General features: G+C 37.1%; 1 protein-coding gene and 2 long non-coding RNA genes across 5 annotated transcripts; 2 read left to right on the top strand and 1 right to left on the bottom strand.

Annotated features, from left to right (window-relative positions):
- The first annotated feature begins 2,298 nt into the window (after positions 1–2,298).
- LOC143882657 (uncharacterized) lies at positions 2,299–5,339 on the top strand. 2 transcript variants are annotated; one of them, XR_013252292.1, is made up of 4 exons: positions 2,299–2,520; positions 3,371–3,486; positions 3,621–3,972; positions 4,611–5,339. It is a non-coding gene; the product is annotated as an uncharacterized LOC143882657 (long non-coding RNA). The 2 variants fall into 2 exon arrangements; XR_013252291.1 differs by having other exon boundaries at positions 3,621–5,339.
- A 1,127-nt stretch (positions 5,340–6,466) lies between these two features.
- On the top strand, positions 6,467–11,833 carry LOC143882656 (uncharacterized). Its single transcript, XR_013252290.1, has 3 exons — positions 6,467–7,217; positions 7,535–7,597; positions 11,368–11,833. It is a non-coding gene; the product is annotated as an uncharacterized LOC143882656 (long non-coding RNA).
- On the bottom strand, positions 10,901–13,570 carry LOC143882655 (protein MALE DISCOVERER 2-like). 2 transcript variants are annotated; one of them, XM_077386116.1, is made up of 7 exons: positions 13,444–13,570; positions 12,897–12,990; positions 12,656–12,788; positions 12,232–12,303; positions 11,928–12,071; positions 11,747–11,839; positions 10,901–11,638 (listed from the first exon to the last, which is right to left on the bottom strand). In XM_077386116.1, the coding sequence occupies exons 3-6, from the start codon at positions 12,658–12,660 to the stop codon at positions 11,806–11,808; spliced, it is 255 nt and encodes an 84-aa protein (XP_077242231.1). In that variant the 5' UTR covers positions 12,661–12,788; positions 12,897–12,990; positions 13,444–13,570; the 3' UTR covers positions 10,901–11,638; positions 11,747–11,805. The 2 variants fall into 2 exon arrangements, with proteins under 2 accessions (XP_077242231.1, XP_077242230.1); XM_077386115.1 differs by lacking the exon at positions 13,444–13,570 and adding an exon at positions 13,248–13,320.
- Between the last annotated feature and the right edge of the window lie 6,817 nt (positions 13,571–20,387).

The following is a 20,387-nucleotide window of genomic DNA, read 5'->3' as shown; positions in this document are numbered from 1 at the left end:
AATCAGCTCCATAGGATCATCCTAACCCATCCAGACATTATTTGTCCACAAATCTGCCCATTTTTGTCCTCCACAAATGGAGGGATTAGGATGATCCTATGGAGCTGATTTTTGGTACACACCCTATCTATGATAGAGCCTTGCAAATGAATGGTTTGGATCACCACAGAAAATGTGGGACCCATGTGATTGGGGCGCTTAAGCTCACCAACACTTTCCTCTATATATATATATATATATATATATATATATATATATATATATCACACCAAATACCCTTTTCGTCAGTCACATTTAATGGGCATGTCTGAATCATAAACTTGATATGCATGTGGACTCAAACAGGTTTCTCTTGTGCCCAAGAAACCGGACATGTATGAGGAATTCATATGGTAAGGTAAATCATCTAAAATGTATAATGTATAAGCGCAATGAAAGTTCAACCATTTGCCAGATGATCCAGAAACATCATCTGATGGGCCACACCACATGTCCCAAACTCTTTGGACGATCTTAACCCTCCAATCAATGGATGCTTTCGTACTTAAAAGTGGATTGTAAACTTATATTGTTTTAGTACAAACCTTTTGTTGGTCACTGGTCGAAATTGGGATCATTTGAAGGGGAATTTCCAGGGGCTACCTATCTATGGAAGGTCAATAAATGAATGGGGCCCATGGTTGGGTTATGGGCCAAAATTGCACCAACTTGATAATCCTAACCTTTAGCTAGGTGGCATACAAATAAGGGTGTCAATTTTGGCTCGGGCTCGGAAGCTCGCTCGAGCTCGGCTCGAAAAAAGCGTGAATCCTTAACGAGCCGAGCCGAGCCGGCTCTCCAGGCTCGTTAAGAATTTAATATATTTAAATAAATATATATTATATATTAATATATACACTAAAAGGGTTGTCCATGGAGTGAAAGGGGGAGGCAAACTATGTCACTTCATTTTTGGAACCCCATTTGTTACTTGGACCACCCCCCATTGTGTAAAAAAAGTAGTCAAATTACACTAGATAGAGCTGTCCAGGGAAGATGAGGGGTGTGAACTGAATATAACCCGAGCTCGGTAAGGCTCGATAGCTGCTCACGAGCCTGACCGAGCCAAGCCGAGCCCGAGCCGAGCTTTTGAGCTTAACGAGCCGAGCCGAGTCTGGCCAAGCTCGGCTCGGCTCGTTTACACCCCTACATACAAATCAAACATCCAAAACAAAAATGCCCAATTTTTCAAATCTAAAGGCAAAAATTTCATCCCCAATGACATCCCAAAATCTAGCGGTTACTATTGTCTGCCTCTCATAGAAGCTTATATGAGGTGACAGGCTAGAAACACGGTGGGCCAACATTTTTTGGGTGCTCCAAACCATTCATTTGATAGGCCCTGACATAGATAAGGTGTGTCCTAAAATAGCTTCATAGGATCATTCCAACCCTTCGAATTGTGGAGGTGAAAATGAACGGGTATAAACCTTGACAAATTTGCCCATTTTTCAGCTCCATAGGATCATCCCATCCCTTCGAACTGTGGAGATGATAACCCCTCGTTAGACCTTGATAACCCCGTTTTAGACGTTGATAACCCCATATTAGACTTGATAACAAAAGGTTAGACCTTGATAACCCCTAATTACCTGATAACCCCGGATTAGACTTATTAACCCCTGGTTAGACCTTGATAACCTCGAGTTAGATGTTTATAGTCCTGGATTACACTTGGTAATCTCGGCTTACACTTGATAACCCCTGGTTAGCCTGATAACCCCGGATTAGACTTTCTAACCCGGGATTAGATTTTCTAACCCTGGGTTAGACCTTGATAACCCCGGATTAAGACTTTGATAACCCCGGATTAAGACTTTGATAACCCCGGGTTAGACCTTGATAGCCCGGATTAGACCTTGATAATCATGGGTTATATGCCACATCGGAATTTATGTGCCATGTCAATTGAAGGGAGGAAGCTAGGGGAGGGTAGGCATGAACAGTAAAACATACAGTCCTTCCTCTATATATGTACTAATAAAAGAAACCGTGCGAGAAAGAAATAATAAAGAACCAATAAATAGAAGTCGATTGTGAATGTCACAGGGAAAAAAGCAGTGGATTTTATTTAAGAGAAGGGCTTAAAATTGGGAAAATGAGAAATAAAAAGTATTGCTCTCGTCGACGAAGACAATGCATGAAAAGGTTGTGGGAAATGAAGTGGGGTTAGAGCTGCTAACATGATGAGTAAGTGAATGTATCATATTCTAACATTTATGTTACGGTCTTCAGTTCATTCCCTTAGGATGGGTGAATAGCTTAAAGACAATCTCCACTTTGGCACGAGAGAAAGGGCCATCTTTTGGCCTAGTGGTCTTTATTAGATCAATGACCCCGACCATTTTTTGATGGGTTTGTTAGATCAATGGCCCCCGTCATTTCACTAATGTGCTACTGCTTCTTCTTGACCTAGACTTCAAAGAGGGCACTTGAATCAATTTACAAATGGGCTGGGCCATTTGTAAATTGAGTACCACAGTAGGTTTCTCTTATTAATTGAAACCGTTCTTTTCCTCATAAATATTAATTGAAAGCACATTTTCTACATTCCTTTTTCCTGTTTTTCCCTATACAAAATCTTAATGTGTACTATTCAGTCGAATTGGGTTTTATTTGCAATGCAACTTTTGTTGACAGTTGCCACCTGTTCGATGAAATCCCAAAAAGAAATAGATTTATTTGAATTAGGATTAGAGCAATTTCAGATGTAATTGCAGGGACAATGGGTTCTGACGTATTTTATGGATTAATTTTTGGTATTTTATGGAACGATGTGTCACAAGAATCTCTTCGATTGGATGATCTAACCATCCAAGTTAGCTAACTTTATTGCAACTGATAAAAATTCCTTGCATTCCTTCTCACCGATTGTTTTTCTTTTATTTTTCTAACACATGATGATTTTAATTGCACAAGTGATTATGATTTGAATGCCCTTAGATTTTGCATGGAAGTAAACCTTGTCAGCAGAATGTGTTCGTAGCTACTTCAATTTGCCAATCATCCTTAATAGTCCTTAGCTTTTGCCAAATCATTATTTAGTTCTCAATTTTTTGGGGCAGGGACTACATTTGAATCTCTTGAAGTTCCATGGAAAAAGTATTGATGAGATGGATGAATCTCCTTTTTCTAAAATTGGCAAATTTTTCTAAGCTACAAATAGTTCGGTACCCATCAACTTCATTCTTTTGAGGGTTGTGTTCTGTTTGTTACAAATAGTTCAATATTTCCCTCTCCTTAGAGGAAGAAAACATAAAAATAAGAGATATTCTCAGTTTTTTTTACCACACAGATGATTGCTAACCATTTGTTGTTTCTTTGAATGCAGATGATGGCTTTTAGCCACATGAGAATCGATCTTGCTGCTGACATTGCGGATTTACTGGTGAGTAGGGATTCGTTGATTGGGTGCGGAGATTGTCTGCTGACATTGCAGATTTACAGGTGAGTAGGGATTCGTTGATTGGGTGCGGAGATTGTCTTTTAAGATTTCTAATCAGCAACGTAGATGATGAGATTAGGTTTTCTGCTATATTTTGTTGTTTTTAATGATTTGTTTCTCCAATTCTCTGTTTCAGGAATGATACCCACCAAATGCTATGTGAACTCTCTACTCCCATTATCAAAAAGCACAAATATTGTTTCCTTCTATTGACATTGGGTTAGTGATATTTACTCTCTAATTTGATAGGATTTTTTTAATAGCATACTTTGGTGGGAAAATTAGTCCTCTAATGCTTTTATCAGCCCAATTTTGGTTCAATGTAGAACTAAGGACTTGCCTGGAGAAGTGAACTTTCTCTCAAATGGAAGCTGTGTCTGCAGCCATGCTCTACAACTTCCATATTCAAGTGGTTTAACGCCACCCGCTCTATCCTAAAGCCTCTGTTCTACTTAAAATGAAGCATGGTTTTGATGGTGAAGATGAGAGTAAGGTCTCAAATAGTGTAGTTGTGGCAATAGAATCTAGAAGTAACAAAGTGTTAAAGTCATGATGTCTAATATATGCATGTGTTATGTCCATATTCTTCTACTTTTTTTTTATATTGGTTTGTGTACAGACATTTTTGCCCCCGGAAATTCAGAAGAGGTTTTACAATGAGTTTTGTAAGCAGAAACCCTGGGCCTCTTACTCATTACTTGCTTCCCATTATTCCTGACCATGGCGGTCAATTTGACCAGTCTCTTTCGCAATTTATTACCATATAGTTCCTCCCTCTTATTTAAGAAACTGATTCCATAGAATTAAGCTTGGCTTTGCCCTCTTCAACCCATTCCCCTCATCTCAAATTTACGACTGCCAGTTAGAGATGAAATTTTGAAGGCATTGCTGAATTCTGATCTAAAACATTTTCTTCTACATTTTCTTTATGCAATTGTTTTGGGGTTTAATTAGTGTTTTTAATTTTATTTGTCTGTTACTTTTTTTCTTTCTTGCATGACTTCAAAATCCAAGTTTCTTTTCTGATGGCTTATACTAAATTTGTTTTCCTCTAAGATTTTACAACCATCGGTAGCTTTATACTCTGTCATATTTACTTTATAGGGCAATATGTATTTTTGTCCAGGGATGCTTCCAATCAAATTCCACTTTCCAGTAATCACATGAGGATGGAGTGGACTATGGACAATACCAAAATGAAAATATCAGGAAAGAGAAGTCCCTATCTTCACATTTTTTATTTTTCCAAATTTTTTTACTGTCATGATCTTGAAATTTGGTATTTGTTGAAGCTTGGGCTGAAGTCAGAAAACTGTGGCGCCAATATCAAACTATGGTACTTGGAATGTATTTCTGACTTACACATAGATTCGGTGTAGTGTATTTGGAAATTCGTTGTATATTCTATACAATTTATTTGCCATTATATTTGTTCACATACTACGTTGATCTAGAATATCTGATCTATTGCAATGTCTTTCTGACATACATATAAATTCAGTGTATTGTATAAAAATTATATACTATGAAATTAATTTCCTTTTCTGTTTGTTCAGATATTCCATTGATCTAGACCATCTGATCTATGGGTCCAGTTCATTTTGGATTTTGAGAATTGATTGAGAGTCCGAACTGATTACTGAACTTAAATTTGTGTTTAATTTGGAGTCCAACAGTTAGTTCTGGAATCAAAATCCAAAATGAACATGGCCTCAATTTTCGGTTTGTTGGGTAAAATCTATTTAGGACTCATCAGTTCTATATCCCAGTAATATGCGTATTTTTGAAGGAATGTAGAAGCGAGCATCCAATATTCCCAAGAACTGGTTTTGGACCCAAAATCAACATTAAAAAAAGCAACACACCACACAGTAAGATCAGTTGTTCCTTTCTTTTTCGTTTCTTTTTTGTGACATAATATAACAACGATGCCAACTATTGTTTTAAGTTTCTTTTCTGATGGCTTATACTAAATTTGTTTTCCTCTAAGATTTTACAACCATTGGTAGCTTTATACTTCATATTCACTTTATAGGGCAATATGTATTTTTGTCCAGGGATGCTTCCAATCAAATTCCACTTTCCAGTAATCACATGAGGATGGAGTGGACTATGGACAATACCAAAATGAAAATATCAGGAAAGAGAAGTCCCTATCTTCACATTTTTTATTTTTCCAAATTTTTTTACTGTCATGATCTTGAAATTTGGTATTTGTTGAAGCTTGGGCTGAAGTCAGAAAACTGTGGCGCCAATATCAAACTATCGTACTTGGAATGTATTTCTGACTTACACATAGATTCGGTGTAGTGTATTTGGAAATTCGTTGTATATTCTATACAATTTATTTGCCATTCTATTTGTTCACATACTACGTTGATCTAGAATATCTGATCTATTGCAATGTCTTTCTGACATACATATAAATTCAGTGTATTGTATAAAAATTATATACTATGAAATTAATTTCCTTTTCTGTTTGTTCAGATATTCCATTGATCTAGACCATCTGATCTATGGGTCCAGTTCATTTTGGATTTTGAGAATTGATTGAGAGTCCGAACTGATTACTGAACTTAAATTTGTGTTTAATTTGGAGTCCAACAGTTAGTTCTGGAATCAAAATCCAAAATGAACATGGCCTCAATTTTCGGTTTGTTGGGTAAAATCTATTTAGGACTCATCAGTTCTGTATCCCAGTAATATGCGTATTTTTGAAGGAATGTAGAAGCGAGCATCCAATATTCCCAAGAACTGGTTTTGGACCCAAAATCAACATTCAAAAAAGCAACACACCACACAGTAAGATCAGTTGTTCCTTTCTTTTTCGTTTCTTTTTTGTGACATAATATAACAACGATGCCAACTATTGTTTTAAGTTTCTTTTCTGATGGCTTATACTAAATTTGTTTTCCTCTAAGATTTTACAACCATTGGTAGCTTTATACTTCATATTCACTTTATAGGGCAATATGTATTTTTGTCCAGGGATGCTTCCAATCAAATTCCACTTTCCAGTAATCACATGAGGATGGAGTGGACTATGGACAATACCAAAATGAAAATATCAGGAAAGAGAAGTCCCTATCTTCACATTTTTTATTTTTCCAAATTTTTTTACTGTCATGATCTTGAAATTTGGTATTTGTTGAAGCTTGGGCTGAAGTCAGAAAACTGTGGCGCCAATATCAAACTATCGTACTTGGAATGTATTTCTGACTTACACATAGATTCGGTGTAGTGTATTTGGAAATTCGTTGTATATTCTATACAATTTATTTGCCATTCTATTTGTTCACATACTACGTTGATCTAGAATATCTGATCTATTGCAATGTCTTTCTGACATACATATAAATTCAGTGTATTGTATAAAAATTATATACTATGAAATTAATTTCCTTTTCTGTTTGTTCAGATATTCCATTGATCTAGACCATCTGATCTATGGGTCCAGTTCATTTTGGATTTTGAGAATTGATTGAGAGTCCGAACTGATTACTGGACTTAAATTTGTGTTTAATTTGGAGTCCAACAGTTAGTTCTGGAATCAAAATCCAAAATGAACATGGCCTCAATTTTCTGTTTGTTGGGTAAAATCTATTTAGGACTCATCAGTTCTATATCCCAGTAATATCCGTATTTTTGAAGGAATGTAGAAGCGAGCATCCAATATTCCCAAGAACTGGTTTTGGACCCAAAATCAACATTCAAAAAAGCAACACACCACAGAGTAAGATCAGTTGTTCCTTTCTTTTTCGTTTCTTTTTTGTGACATAATATAACAACGATGCCAACTACTGTTCATTTTCGATATCGTCAATTGTTTTAAGTTTGTCTGCTTACTTTTTCGGAAAAAAAACTCGTATGATTGATGGTTGTTTTTTGCCACACCTCTTAACTTTGATGAAATTATTAGCTTCTTTTCATGGTTTATTTGATCACTATTGAGTTGTAAGACCTCATTAACCCTTTGTTTCTTTTATTCAACATTTATTTCATGAATCTTTCTATAGTTCATTTTCCCCTACTAATGAAGCCTTTTTCCAGGTTATGCCTACTTCGAAGACCAAAGTACTTGATCACGAGTAAGGCATGAGGTCTTTTGTGACTGTAAGTAACCATTACCCATGCCGAATTTTTCTACCTTTTAAGCTATTCGGTGTACCGTCATACTAAATCTCCTGCATTGCCGAGTGCAAAGACAAATTTAAATGTTGAGCATGTTTTTTCCTATACCAAAAGACATTAGGCAAAGGCTCGGAAAAAATCTCTAATTCATTTAGGCCACATTTGGATACCAACAAGATTTAGATTTGGATTTAGTTGATATTTTGAACTAGATCAGATCCTTAGAATTTCCAAATCAGTTACAACAGATTTTATATGGTGTTAGACCTTATAGTATCGTATTTCACAAAAAAACTTTTGTACGGACCATATCATAGGATGATTCAAACCGTCCATGTCATAGTTCACAATGTACATAGCTTATGCGGTTATGCCCCAATCTATATAGGTTTCCATATATACATTTCATCTTATAAATAATTTATTTGGTACAATACTTTTTCACATTGTCACCCATCAGATGGACGGTTTGGATCATCCTATGATATGGTCAGTTCATTATTTTTTTTAAAAATACGGCAGTATAAAAGCTGATACCATATAAAAAAATCCATTTCACATTGAAACTTACTTTATAAAGTCCTCAAAGATTCATTTCCACTAAAAAATCTTCCTTTTTTTTATAAAAGTAAATAGGGAAAAATACACTTAGACCCCCCTGTGGTTTCTGACACATTCAACTTAACCCCTAGGCCATGTTTGGATACCTACGAGATTTAGATTTGGATTTAGTTGATATTTGAACTGGATCATATCCTTAGATTTCCAAATCAGCTACAACAGTGCGAGACACCCCTCCCTCTCTCTCTCTCTCTTAAAACATGATCATTAAGATGATTGATGTATTAAGTATCCAAAACTCAAATCCAAATCAAAATACAAATGCATGAGGTATCCAAATGGGCCCCTATTGTTTAAAAAGTTACAAGTAGACCCCCTGTCGTTTCAATTTGTGTAAGGTAGACCCTCTCAGTTGACGGTTCGTCCACAGATTGAAGGGTTAGGATGATCCTATGGAGCTGATTTTTTGGGAACACCCTATCTATGTCAGGGCCCATCAAATGAACACTTTGGATCATCCAAACAATGTGGGCCCACTGTGTTTTTGGTAGTGTTTGGATTCGGGTATGGGGTTTGGAGGGGTGTATGGGGTCTTAGCATTGATAGTGTTTCAAAAGAGAGGGCCTACTTTATACAAATTGAAACCACAGGGGTCTACTTGTAACTTTTTAAACAATAGGGGTTAAGTTGAATGTGTCAGAAACCACAGGGGGTCTCAGGGTATATTTCCCAAGTAAATAAAACACTCCTCTCTCTCTCTCTCTCTAAGTTTCTACACTGCTATTGGCATACATCTAGGCTGGAAAGTCCTCTCTCTTATACACTTCAACAACTTAAAATCTCCTTACCTTCGTACGCATCAAATAAGTATTTTATAACAATGTGTTACGTGCATAGATGGGCCCCACTTGGATGAAATAAATTAGTTTAGATTTCGTTGCTTTTGTAGCTTGCTTTCTTAGTTGTTTGGTATTGCTAGGACTCTTTGAGATAAGGATTATCTGGAGTAGGGATTTTCTATAAGTAACTTCTACGCTGCCTTTCTTAGATAAATGAAGAAAATTGTTTCAGAAATTGTGTCTAGTGCACAAAGGAGGATCGATCCTTCCCTCGAAGTGGATCAAGAAGTTGATCTTCCTTCTAAGAAGATCAAATCCGTTGCGGACCGATTTGGGTACGTAACAATTGACATCAGAGCAGTCGGTCGTACGCCATGGCTACATTCCGCGAGATTTTGGATTCTGTGTGTGAAGATTTTCACAAGCTCAAAGCGTCTTTTTCAAAAAGGATAGAAGAGCCACAGGGATTTGAAGAAGGATTGGACAAAATCAGCGAGCTAATCGAGGAATTGCGCAATGATGAAGAAAAGCTGATTCTTGAAAATATTGATGTTTGAGTCGAGGAAGCTGCAAGAATTGATGGCGACAAGGTTGAGTTAGTTGAACACCATGCCAAAGAGTATATTGATTTTGTTCAACTTTTTGATCGTTTTTTCATTTCAGTGCGACACCATGAAAAATCGTATTTATTTCCAACTTGGATCACATCAGATTTTGAAGGGAAGGTTCGGATGATCGCGGTCTCTATTTTTGAAGAACATGAAAGGCTAATATCAACTATGCCTAATAGGATTTGGGATCCTGGTGGAATAAATTGTTTTATCGAATAATTTAACCTTGGGACAAGGTTGATGATTCAAGGGATGGTGGAACGATACGTGCATAGATGGGTCCCACTTGGATGAAATAAATTAGTTTAAATTTTGTTGCTTTTGTAGCTTGCTTTCTTAGTTGTTTGGTATTGCTAGGACTCTTAGAGATAAGGATTATCTGGAGTAGGGATTTTCTATAAGTAACCTCTACACGGCCTTTTTTAGATAAATGAAGAAAATTGTTTCAGAAATTGTGTCTAGTGCACAAAGGAGGATCGTTCCTTCCCTCGAAGTGGATTAAGAGGCTGATCTTCCCTCTAAGAAGATCAAATCCGTTGCGGACCGATTTGGGTACATAACACAATGTAATTTTTTAACCCCTTTTTCCTTTACTCTACATGGATTTCTATTCATATTTATTTCCTACTCCCTCTCTGGATCTTACTTTCTTTTCATTTTGAATGATCTTTTCTCATTTTTTTGTGTCATATCGCGTTTATTCAATGGATTTATATTTTTTTCCCTCTGGAACATTTTCGTTGGGTTATAAAAATTTTGTGACCTTCTTTCGATCTTTTTTTATTATTTCAGCAACAATTTTTCATTGCTTCTTTATGCTATGTCATTTACTCTATGACTTTCTATTTTTTTCCCTTCAAATATCCTCTGTTGGGTCGAAATTTCTAATCTCTCTTTATCTTATCATATGTTTTATTTTGCAGAATGAATCTCCCTTTGCATACCCCTTTTATATACATACACTGATACACCCATTAAGACCAACTTGGAATATCAAATGTCGGATAAAAAATATTTCCGATATTTATGAATTTAATATACTACAAAACAAGGGCCGCTTAATCAAGTTTATTTTAACTGATGAACAGGTACAGTTTAATTTATTATTAATTTTCTTAATGCTTTATCTTTAGTTGTATATTGTGAATCTATTAACGACTTCATATTTATTATTTGCAGAACAACGACGTAACGTGCATATGATGACACTAATCAAACAAAACAAAAACTTATCTACAACAAGTTTTTACACAAAAATCCAAACAATTTCCATTATTATTCAATTGGACATGAAAACAATTTGAAACACCAAGCCCTTCGCTCTTCTCTTAACCCTCCAAACTAAAATTTGGTTTCTTTGTTCTTAGCCCAACATCTAATTCTGATCGGGCTTCCCATTAGTTTACCAAATCTCTTAACCCTCCAAACTAAAATTTGGTTTCTCTGTTCTTAGCTCAAAATCTAATTCTGATAGAGCTTCCCATTAGTTTACCAAATAAAAATAAATAAATTGAAGTATGCAATGAAATATTCTTTTAATTAATCAATAATTTTTCCTTTTTGGACTCGGGCACGGGGTGCCTTACTCGTGATATATAAAGCAGGTCATATCTTCACTTTCTTCGAATTCGAATATTGATGATGTGAATCGCAATTTTCCTTGCGATTTTACTAGCCTTTTGCCTTTGCTTTTCGATTAAAATGCTGCTTGATTTTGTCTCCATGATTTCGAATCCTACAGAGTACACTTCGATTACCTTCATCGAGTTCAATCTCAAAATCGTGAAATACAATTTCACATTTACTGCGAGTGGCCATACCGGAGCGGCACCGGATCCTCAAGCAGAAAATCCTCGGCACCGGATCCTCCGGCAGAAAATCCTCCTACAGAACTTCCGCCGAAAGACAAACCTCCTACAAAACTTCCGCCCAAAAATACTACAGGAGATTCTTTCTAACAGAAGCCAAATGCATCAGTATGCCATACATTCTCATGAATCTCCAGCCAAATCCTAAAAAAAAACTTGTAGAACTCAGAGAAAGACAAAAAAAATCCTAAGAAAACATTTACAATCATAAATATTTTTATTCCAATTCAAATGGCCCAATCTAAAGCTTACTTTCAGGCCAAAACAGAAACAAATTCATGCTTCTTTTTTTGTTGGTTTCCTCTAGTATCTCACCCATGCCGAAAATTATTGTCGCAAAGTAGGCTGGCAAACACATGGAAACAAGTTAAGTTGATATTCTGAGAGCCTAGGACAAAAGGTTACATGTATACAATTGTCATTATGGACTTACACGTGCTTAAGTGACTGCATATCCCCTATTTCCACTGGAATTTTTCCACTCAATCTATTACCCCTCAAATCCAATACCTCCAGCATAGTAAGTCCTGCAATCTCCTTAGGGATGATGCCAAAGAAATGGTTCTTATAGAGGATGCTGCCAATGTAAACAAAGGGAAATATGTAAGCAAATCATGAAATGCTGAGGGCAGGTTATAGACACCATGCATCTATGCAAGGTTAGCACCTGGGTCAAAAACCAAGTATGGAATGATTGGAAAGATGAAGAGTCTAAATTTTGCCAAATCAATGCTTACATAGCTCTTAAGTTGCGAAGCTTCCCTAGCTCACGTCCCAATGTCCCTTCTAGAGAAAGCTCTTTTAGGTCCCTACAGGTGGAATTGAATATGACTTCAGAATAACCTACACAATCTGTTCATTCAAATATCTCGAAATTTTCCGCACAGGACGCCGGCATAAAAAATGGTCAGGTATAATATGCGTAAATGACGATGAAGAAACATATAATTTTCGACATATAAAAGACAATTTTGATCAACAGTTCTTTACTTGTTGAAGACTAGCTTCAACGACAACAAGTATGTTAAATCATTCAAAGAAGTCATTGAAGAAAGTCTAATTTGATGCAATTATAAAATGATTTAATTTAACTCTATGGATTTGCTAAAGCAATTACAAGAAATTTGAATACAATTTAGAGAGAAAGATATAGGGACTTACAGCATTTCTACTTCACCATTGACGCAATTAACACCAGATCACATACACGGGTCGGTGTCATCAGGATTCCAATTGGATAAGGCGCCATACCGGTCGGTCTCAACTCTCGCGCGAAATTCTAATAAAGCCAACCCTGCATTTCCATCGACATTGATGAGATATAGGATCTAATACAAATGTCATCAAATCGAATTATGGCAAAATATCACAAAATCAAGATGGAAAAATAACAAAGAATTGCCTTCATCGTTAATCGACCAACTTTCCTGGATTTGCAAGTGAAGAACCAAAACAACCAATAAGACCCTATGCACCTGATTCCATCTAACCATCATCTGAAAACAAAATTTGGAATACCCATACAAAACTTAGAATCAGAAATCACTAACCAACAATATATATATATATATATATATATATATATATATATATATATATATATATATAGAGAGAGAGAAAATTGCATTCTCTTTTGAAAAAAAATAAAAATCCAAGAAGGGGCATCTTAGAAACTTGTTACAAACCTAATTGGGCATAACAAAATGCATAATTCTAAAATAAGTACATCATATAGACCATAACATGTACGTACCAAAACTCTAACACAAATCCCAACGAAACAATGTAGGATTAGGGGAAAACAGGGGAAAAAGAAATGAAGGAAGAATAAAAAAAAGAAACCTAGTTTGGAAGCAATCCGAACAAAAAGCAAAAGAAAGAAAATTCCAGGAACAAAGAGAGAAAAAAAAGAAGAAGCAATAAACGCGTAAGAGGGAAGTAATACTTACGATAAAGAATGTTTGTGGGGGGAATTGAAAGGCAGGTAGAAAAGTGCAAAATGGGCAAAAAAAAGAGGGAGTGAAATGTAAATTGGCGCTTTTTTCTCTTTTCTGCCCCTTTTCCACCTTCGCTCTCAACCCCCAATTCCTCTTTTTGCTTTTTCTTTTTGTTTTACTGGGTTTTGCGCGTTTACGTGGTGGCGGGCCACACTCGCGGGGTTCGGATCGTTCGTGCCACGTCATCCACAACCCTCATTCAATCCTGTTCCCCTTACGAGGCTATTATGTCCCACATAGTCTCAATTTTTAATATGGTGTGAGCCCTTATATAGTCACTTATTTTTTAAAAAGTACTGTACGAACCACACTATAGGACGATCCTAACCGTCCATATGATGGGCCACAACGTAGATAGGCTATGCCAGAAAAATGATTTCCCTCTCATCTATAGAGGTTTCCACATATGAAGTTCGTCTATAGATCGGAGGGTTGGGATCATCCTATAGAAATGATTTTTTGTGCACAACCTATTTAGCCCATTATATGGACGGTTTGGATCATCCTAACTGTAGTCCGTACAGTACTTCTTGAAAAATAAGGCACTCTGAGGGCTTACACAGAAACAGCCCTTTATATTTCAAGGAAATTCACCATTTCCAGACTTACTCATCCCAATAAAATCTGCGTACGTCCCACCCCGCTCCCCCCCATCCCCCCACAAAAAAAAAAAAAAAAGCTTAGCTAGATTTATTCATTACATTAATGCATTTTTTTACAATTGGTTGGTGCAAGTGTGGACCCGTCTCTGACATGTCATGGTTCATATTTGTTCCACTAGTGGCACCAACCACGTTAATACATTGAGCTCCTCCGGATAGCATGTCTAATGCTACAAAGATTATTTAATAGAGGGGAGATGAAATCTCCAACCCCTTCTAAAGGATTTCCAAATTTCCATTGACCTAAACCTAAGTTCCCAATCATGGCAACTCTTTTTTTTTTAAATCATTTTTATCAACCCACTTCTATTATCATCTTCTAGTGTTAAGTTGCCAAACAAATATTCCAAAAGGGCCCTTTTCATTCGTACATGCCAAGAAGAAATGAAAAGGCTACCCGCCTAAGACTTGTGGAAACCAGTACCTACACTTAGCACTCCCCCAGCTCCTCCAATTTTGCCTCCTATTAGCCTATTAGCCTATTAGCCGTACTTAGTAAGGCATATAAGCTAGTGCCATAAATGTAAGGGTGTTTAGGGGCCTTAGCCCTTATGTGAGAGGGGTGCTGTGGCTTGTTTTTTAAGCGCTTCAAAAACACCAACCATATTTCTTCTGAGAACAGTTCTTCTACCATGACTCTCCCTGGGTTTAAACGGCTTACATTTAGAAAATAAAGGGACGTGTAAAAAACTAAATATTAGAAAAGGGAAGTTGTATATCCACCCCGTTTTTTTACTTGGACAGCTAGCTCCACTGTATCTAGGGGTCCAAAGTGGCTGATGTACAATCCCACAATATTTAGGCCCTGTTTGTTTGGGCCATGTTCATTTAAGATCATGACAACCGATTATGAGTGCCAAACCTGGACTCAAAATTATATTTAAATCTGAGTCCAATAATCAGTTTCGCATTCACAAACGGCTGTCATAATCTTAAACGAATATGCCCTTCTGTTATGAAAACAGATTGTGAGTCCAAAACCAATTATTGGACTCAAAGCAACTTACAATCTTAGAAATGTAAATATCTCTCTATAAGTAATTTAAAACCTTATAAAGGTAAATACATTACAAATGTAAATCTCTCTCTATATATACAAGATTGCTAAGATGTGAAGAGGCTATTTGTTCGGTTCCAATCTCTTACTCAGTTACCATATCATTATTCTTTACTTGGAAACTTGTAGAACTCAGACCAAGACATTAAAAAAATCCTAAGAAAACATTTTCAATCATAAATATTTTTCTTCCAATTCAAAAGGCCCAATCTAAAGCTTACCTCTACGCCCGCTTCTCTCTTTTTTGGTTTCCTCCAATATTTCACCCATGCCAAACCAATATCTCACCCATGCCGAATAAATTGTCAAGTTCATTGGCCGAGCAACAAAGTGGATAAGAAAGTGGTTCATAAGCACACATATATACATATATCCATCACACCAAATACCCTTTTCGTCAGTCACATTTAGGGCATGTCTGAATCATAAAATTGACATGCATGTGGACTCAAACAGGTTTCTCTTGTGCTCAAGAAACCGGACCTGTATGAGGAATTCATATGGTAAATCACCTAAAATGTATAATGTATGAGAGCAATGAAAGTTCAACCATTTGCCAAATGATCCACAAACATCATCTGATGGGCCATACCACATGTCCCAAATTCTTTGGACGATCTTAACCCTCCAATCAATGGATGCTTTCGTGCTTAAAAATGGGCTGTAGTCTTATATTGTTTTAGTACCAACCTTTTGCTGGTCACTGGTCGAAATTGGCATCATTTGAAGGGGAATTTCCAGGGGCTACCTATCTATGGAAGGTCAATAAATGAATGGGGCCCATGGTTTGGTTATGGACCAAAATTGCACCAACTAGATAATCCTAACATTTAGCTAGGTGACATACAAATCAATAGGGCTGCAACAGGGTTGGGTTGGGTCAGGTTTTTCAAAACCCTAGCCCAACCCTGGAACCCATTATCTTGGCCCTGACCCGCCCTGACCCTGAGTCAGGGCCGAAAAACCTCAACCCATTGCCCGCCCTACAGGGCTCAATGCTGGCCCTAGCCCACTCTGATTGGCCCTGATTGGGCTGGGCAGGGCCGGCCCTAATTGACCCTAGTGCAAATACCTGTTAAGAGTGCCAAAAATAAAGCAACCACTTATCATATAGAACAAAATTATCAATAAACAGAGAAAGGGAACAAAATAAGACAATATGAATTCAACAACATGACGGGCAACAGAGACAATTAATAATAATAATCTAAAGAAACATCGATCCAAGATAATAGAAAACATTAGCAAAAGAAACATGCAGAGATGGTTCAATTCTATAATCGAAAACTTAGGGTCGGGCCGGGTCAGGGTACCCGAGGCATTAACCCAGAACCCGACCTGACTTGAGTTAGGGTCTAAAAAAATGAATCCTGACCTACCCTCAGGGTTGGCAAATCCAGCCCTGACCATGTTCGGGCTCAGGGCAGGTCAGGGCTGACAGGGCCAAACTTGCACCCCTACAAATCAACATCCAAAACAAAAATGCCCAATTATTCAAATCTAAAGGCAAAAATTTCATCCCCAATGACATCCCAAAATCTAGCGGTTACTATTGTCTTCCTCTCATAGAAGCTTGTACGAGGTGACAGGCTAGAAACACGGCGGGCCCACATTTTTAGGGTGACCCAAACCATTCATTTGATAGGCCCTGACATAGATAAGGTGTGCCCAAAAAATAGCTTCATAGGATCATTCCAACCCTTCGAACCGTGGAGGTGAAAATGGACGGGTATAAACCTTGACAAATTTGCCCATTTTTCAGGTCCGTAGGATGATCCCATCCCTTCAAACTGTGGAGATGATAACCCTGGGTTAGAGTTGATAACCCCTCGTTAGACCTTGATAACCCCGTTTTAGACGTTGATAACCCTGGGTTAGACTTGATAACCCCATATTAGACTTGATAACAAAAGGTTAGACCTTGATAACCCCTAATTACCTGATAACCCCGGATTAGACTTATTAACCCCTGGTTAGACCTTGATAACCTCGAGTTAGATGTTTATAATCCTGGATTAGACTTGATAATCTCGGGTTACACTTGATAACCCTGGTTAGCCAGATAACCCCTGGTTAGACTTTCTAACCCGGGATTAGATTTTCTAACCCCGGGTTAGACCTTGATAACCCCGGATTAAGACTTTGATAACCCCGGGTTAGACCTTGATAGCCCGGATTAGACCTTGATAGCCCGGATTAGACCTTGATAATGCTGGGTTAAACGTGATAACCCCTGGTTAGACCTTGATAACCTCGTGTTAGACTTGATAACCCATGGTTAGACTTGATAATCCCGGGTTAGATGCTGATTACCCTAGGTTAGACTTGATAACCCCTGGTTAAACTTGATGACCCCTGGTTAGGCCTTGATAGTGGGAGATAAACAGGTGAAGAAGGTAAAAAAGGCTGAGGGCATTTTCGACTTCTGATTTCTCTTTTTAGTACCGGGAGCCTTTTTTATAACCTTTTTTTAAGGCCTGTCTCATCAGAAATTTCAGATATTTTTCGGCTCCCAAGGGAAAAAAATCCGTTTCCAAATAAATGCCGAAAATTCGGGATACAAAATATGGGAAGAGTGCTTCGTGAAGGGCGTTTAGAATAATATCCGATTTTTTTATATGCCACATCGGAATTTATGTGCCATGTCAATTGAAGGGAGGAAGGGGAGGGCTGCCACGTAGGCATGAACAGTAAAACATACAGTCCTTCCTCTTTATATGTAGTAATAAAAGAAACCGTGCGAGAAAGAAATAATAAAGAACCAATAAATAGAAGTCGACTGTGAATGTCACAGGGAAAAAAGCAGTGGATTTTATTTAAGAGAAGGGCTTAAAATTGGGAAAATGAGAAATAAAAAGTATTGCTCTCGTCGACGGAGATAATGCATGAAAAGGTTGTGGGAAATGAAGTGGGGTTAGAGCTGCTAACATGATGAGTAAGTGAATGTATCATATTCTAACATTTATGTTACGGTCTTCAGTTCATTCCCTTAGGATGGGTGAATAGCTTAAAGACAATCTCCACTTTGGCACGAGAGAAAGGGCCATCTTTTGGCCTAGTGGTCTTTATTAGATCAATGACCCCGACCATTTTTTGATGGGTTTGTTAGATCAATGGCCCCCGTCATTTCACTAATGTGCTACTGCTTCTTCTTGACCTAGACTTCAAAGAGGGCACTTGAATCAATTTACAAATGGGCTGGGCCATTTTAGGAAGCCCACTCTACTTGGGCTGGCTGAGGCCCGACCCGTAAGTTAGCAACCTTACACAAACCAAAAGGTCCAAAACAGCTGACGTCATAAGAAAAATAGAAGTTCGGGTCCCACAACAAAAGGACAAATCAGCCAACGTCAAGCGACAAAAACATTAGTCTTCGCCCCCTTACATGGCCCTGTTTGGAATGCAGGAATTTTCTGGAAAAGGTTGGAAAGGAAAAATATTTCTGAAATTTTCTACTTTTTTTTTACATACTAAAAGGACAAATTGAACCAATCCTTTTCGTGTTTTTATTTAGAGGGGCCCTCAATTTATGATGTTATCCCTCAAAATAAACCATATCCATATTATTTTACTCTAAATTGTCGAAAGAAGAAAATTTTCACAAGAAAATTTTTTCCGTCAAAAATGGGGCAAATATGTCATTTCCCATATTTTCCTTGGTAATTTTTCTTTCTCTCGCTCTCTCTATTCAAGGCCTTTCAGGCCAATCACCTTTTTCTCACCCATCTCTTAATTCCTCTCTTATTAAGTCCTCCAAGAAAGCAAAGCAAAGAGAGGATAATCATCTCTCAATCCTCTTCTACCTCCAGAATTCTTCAAGAGTTGTACAACATCAGGGAAGATAACCACCCTCTTAATTTATAGCAATGGCAAAGGAAACTAGACATGTGCAGACATGGATTGAGGTGGCACCAACTCTCTTCATTTCTCCTCAAAAATCATCAACTACTCTAAAATTGGATACGATTACTGAGGAGGGCATCCATTGCGAAAAACATCAAGATTATTGGCGTTTTTGGAAAAAATTTCTTTCCTTTTTCTCTTCAGCCTCTAATCTTAGTCTATGGGTTGAAGGAATTAAGAGAGAATAGAGACACCAAATGAGAGTAGAGATTTGAGAACTTGCTTTGTACTCATATTTTTGGGTTGGTTGTACTGCTAAAAATCTAGAATTTATCTAACTCATCTTCTCCCTCCATCTTTCCTATCTATCTTACATATATACGAAGAATGGTTATGGTCCTTCCTAGAAGACATTTATTGGGCCCACTTGTGCCCTCGTACATGACCAGATCCACTGATCCGAACATTGATCATGAATCCTTGTACATAATTTTTGTGGACTAAAGATTTTTAGTCCACATTGAGATGAAGATAGGAACTTATAATGAATTGAAGGACAAAATAATAAAAATATAAACATGAATTTTTAAAATAAATATTTTAAAACATATTAAAAGATAACAAAGTATAGAATATTTTTATTAGAAAACTTATAATTAATAAAGGAAAATGATTTCAGCGCTCCAATGTTTTGATAAACAGGCGCTCACTTGTTTGTCGTGTAGTTTTTAAAAGGCTTTAATAGCTTTTTGAGAACCGTAATATCCTCTGACATCCCTTTAAATACTACACGACAAACAAGTGGAGCACATATTTATCAAAACACTCGAGCGCAGAAATCATTTCTCTTAATAAAATAATCTACTAAAAAAACCCACAATTACTATGGCCTTTTTATTTTAATGATAAAACTGATTTGGCATTTTGTCCACTTGGCAGATCCGCTTATATTTGAGTTTTCAGCATGGGACAGTTAACCAAGGTCTATTTTATAGTTAAACGTATCCAAGCCAGACAGCCAATCCTATGAAAATATTATCCTAGAATTTCTATCCCCATTGTGAGCAACCTCAATGGGGATATCTTTTAATATTGTCTAAAGCACCTTTCTCACCGCTTGATAAACTAGAATTTCATGGAAAAAACGTTTACCAAACATATACTTAATTTTTTATGACTAAGAAAAAAAAAAGAATAAAAGGTTCGTAAGGTGGGCCCCATGTAATGTAATAGTCGACTGCACCACGTCGTATTATCCCTTACCCATAAGTACAAGTAGGTCTACATGACTACGTATCTAAATGATCTAAGCCATTCTTTTGTTATCCCACAAT

Source organism: Tasmannia lanceolata, unplaced genomic scaffold (assembly GCF_043159265.1).
Source record: "Tasmannia lanceolata isolate RefF3 unplaced genomic scaffold, GAP_Taslan_0.1 ptg000008l, whole genome shotgun sequence".
Taxonomy (NCBI): domain Eukaryota; kingdom Viridiplantae; phylum Streptophyta; class Magnoliopsida; order Canellales; family Winteraceae; genus Tasmannia; species Tasmannia lanceolata.
Note: the sequence above shows the minus strand (reverse complement) of the source record. Positions and strands in the feature narration are given on the sequence as shown.

What these genes read in the sequence shown, in the direction of transcription:
- LOC143882655 (XM_077386116.1), bottom strand. An exon ending in CTTCGCAACTTAAGAGCTAT is followed by an intron (nt 12,072 to 12,231) that starts GTAAGCATTGAT and finishes TTACATTGGCAG; the next exon opens with CATCCTCTATAAGAACCATT. An exon ending in ATGCAGTCACTTAAGCACGT is followed by an intron (nt 11,840 to 11,927) that starts GTAAGTCCATAA and finishes TGTGTTTGCCAG; the next exon opens with CCTACTTTGCGACAATAATT.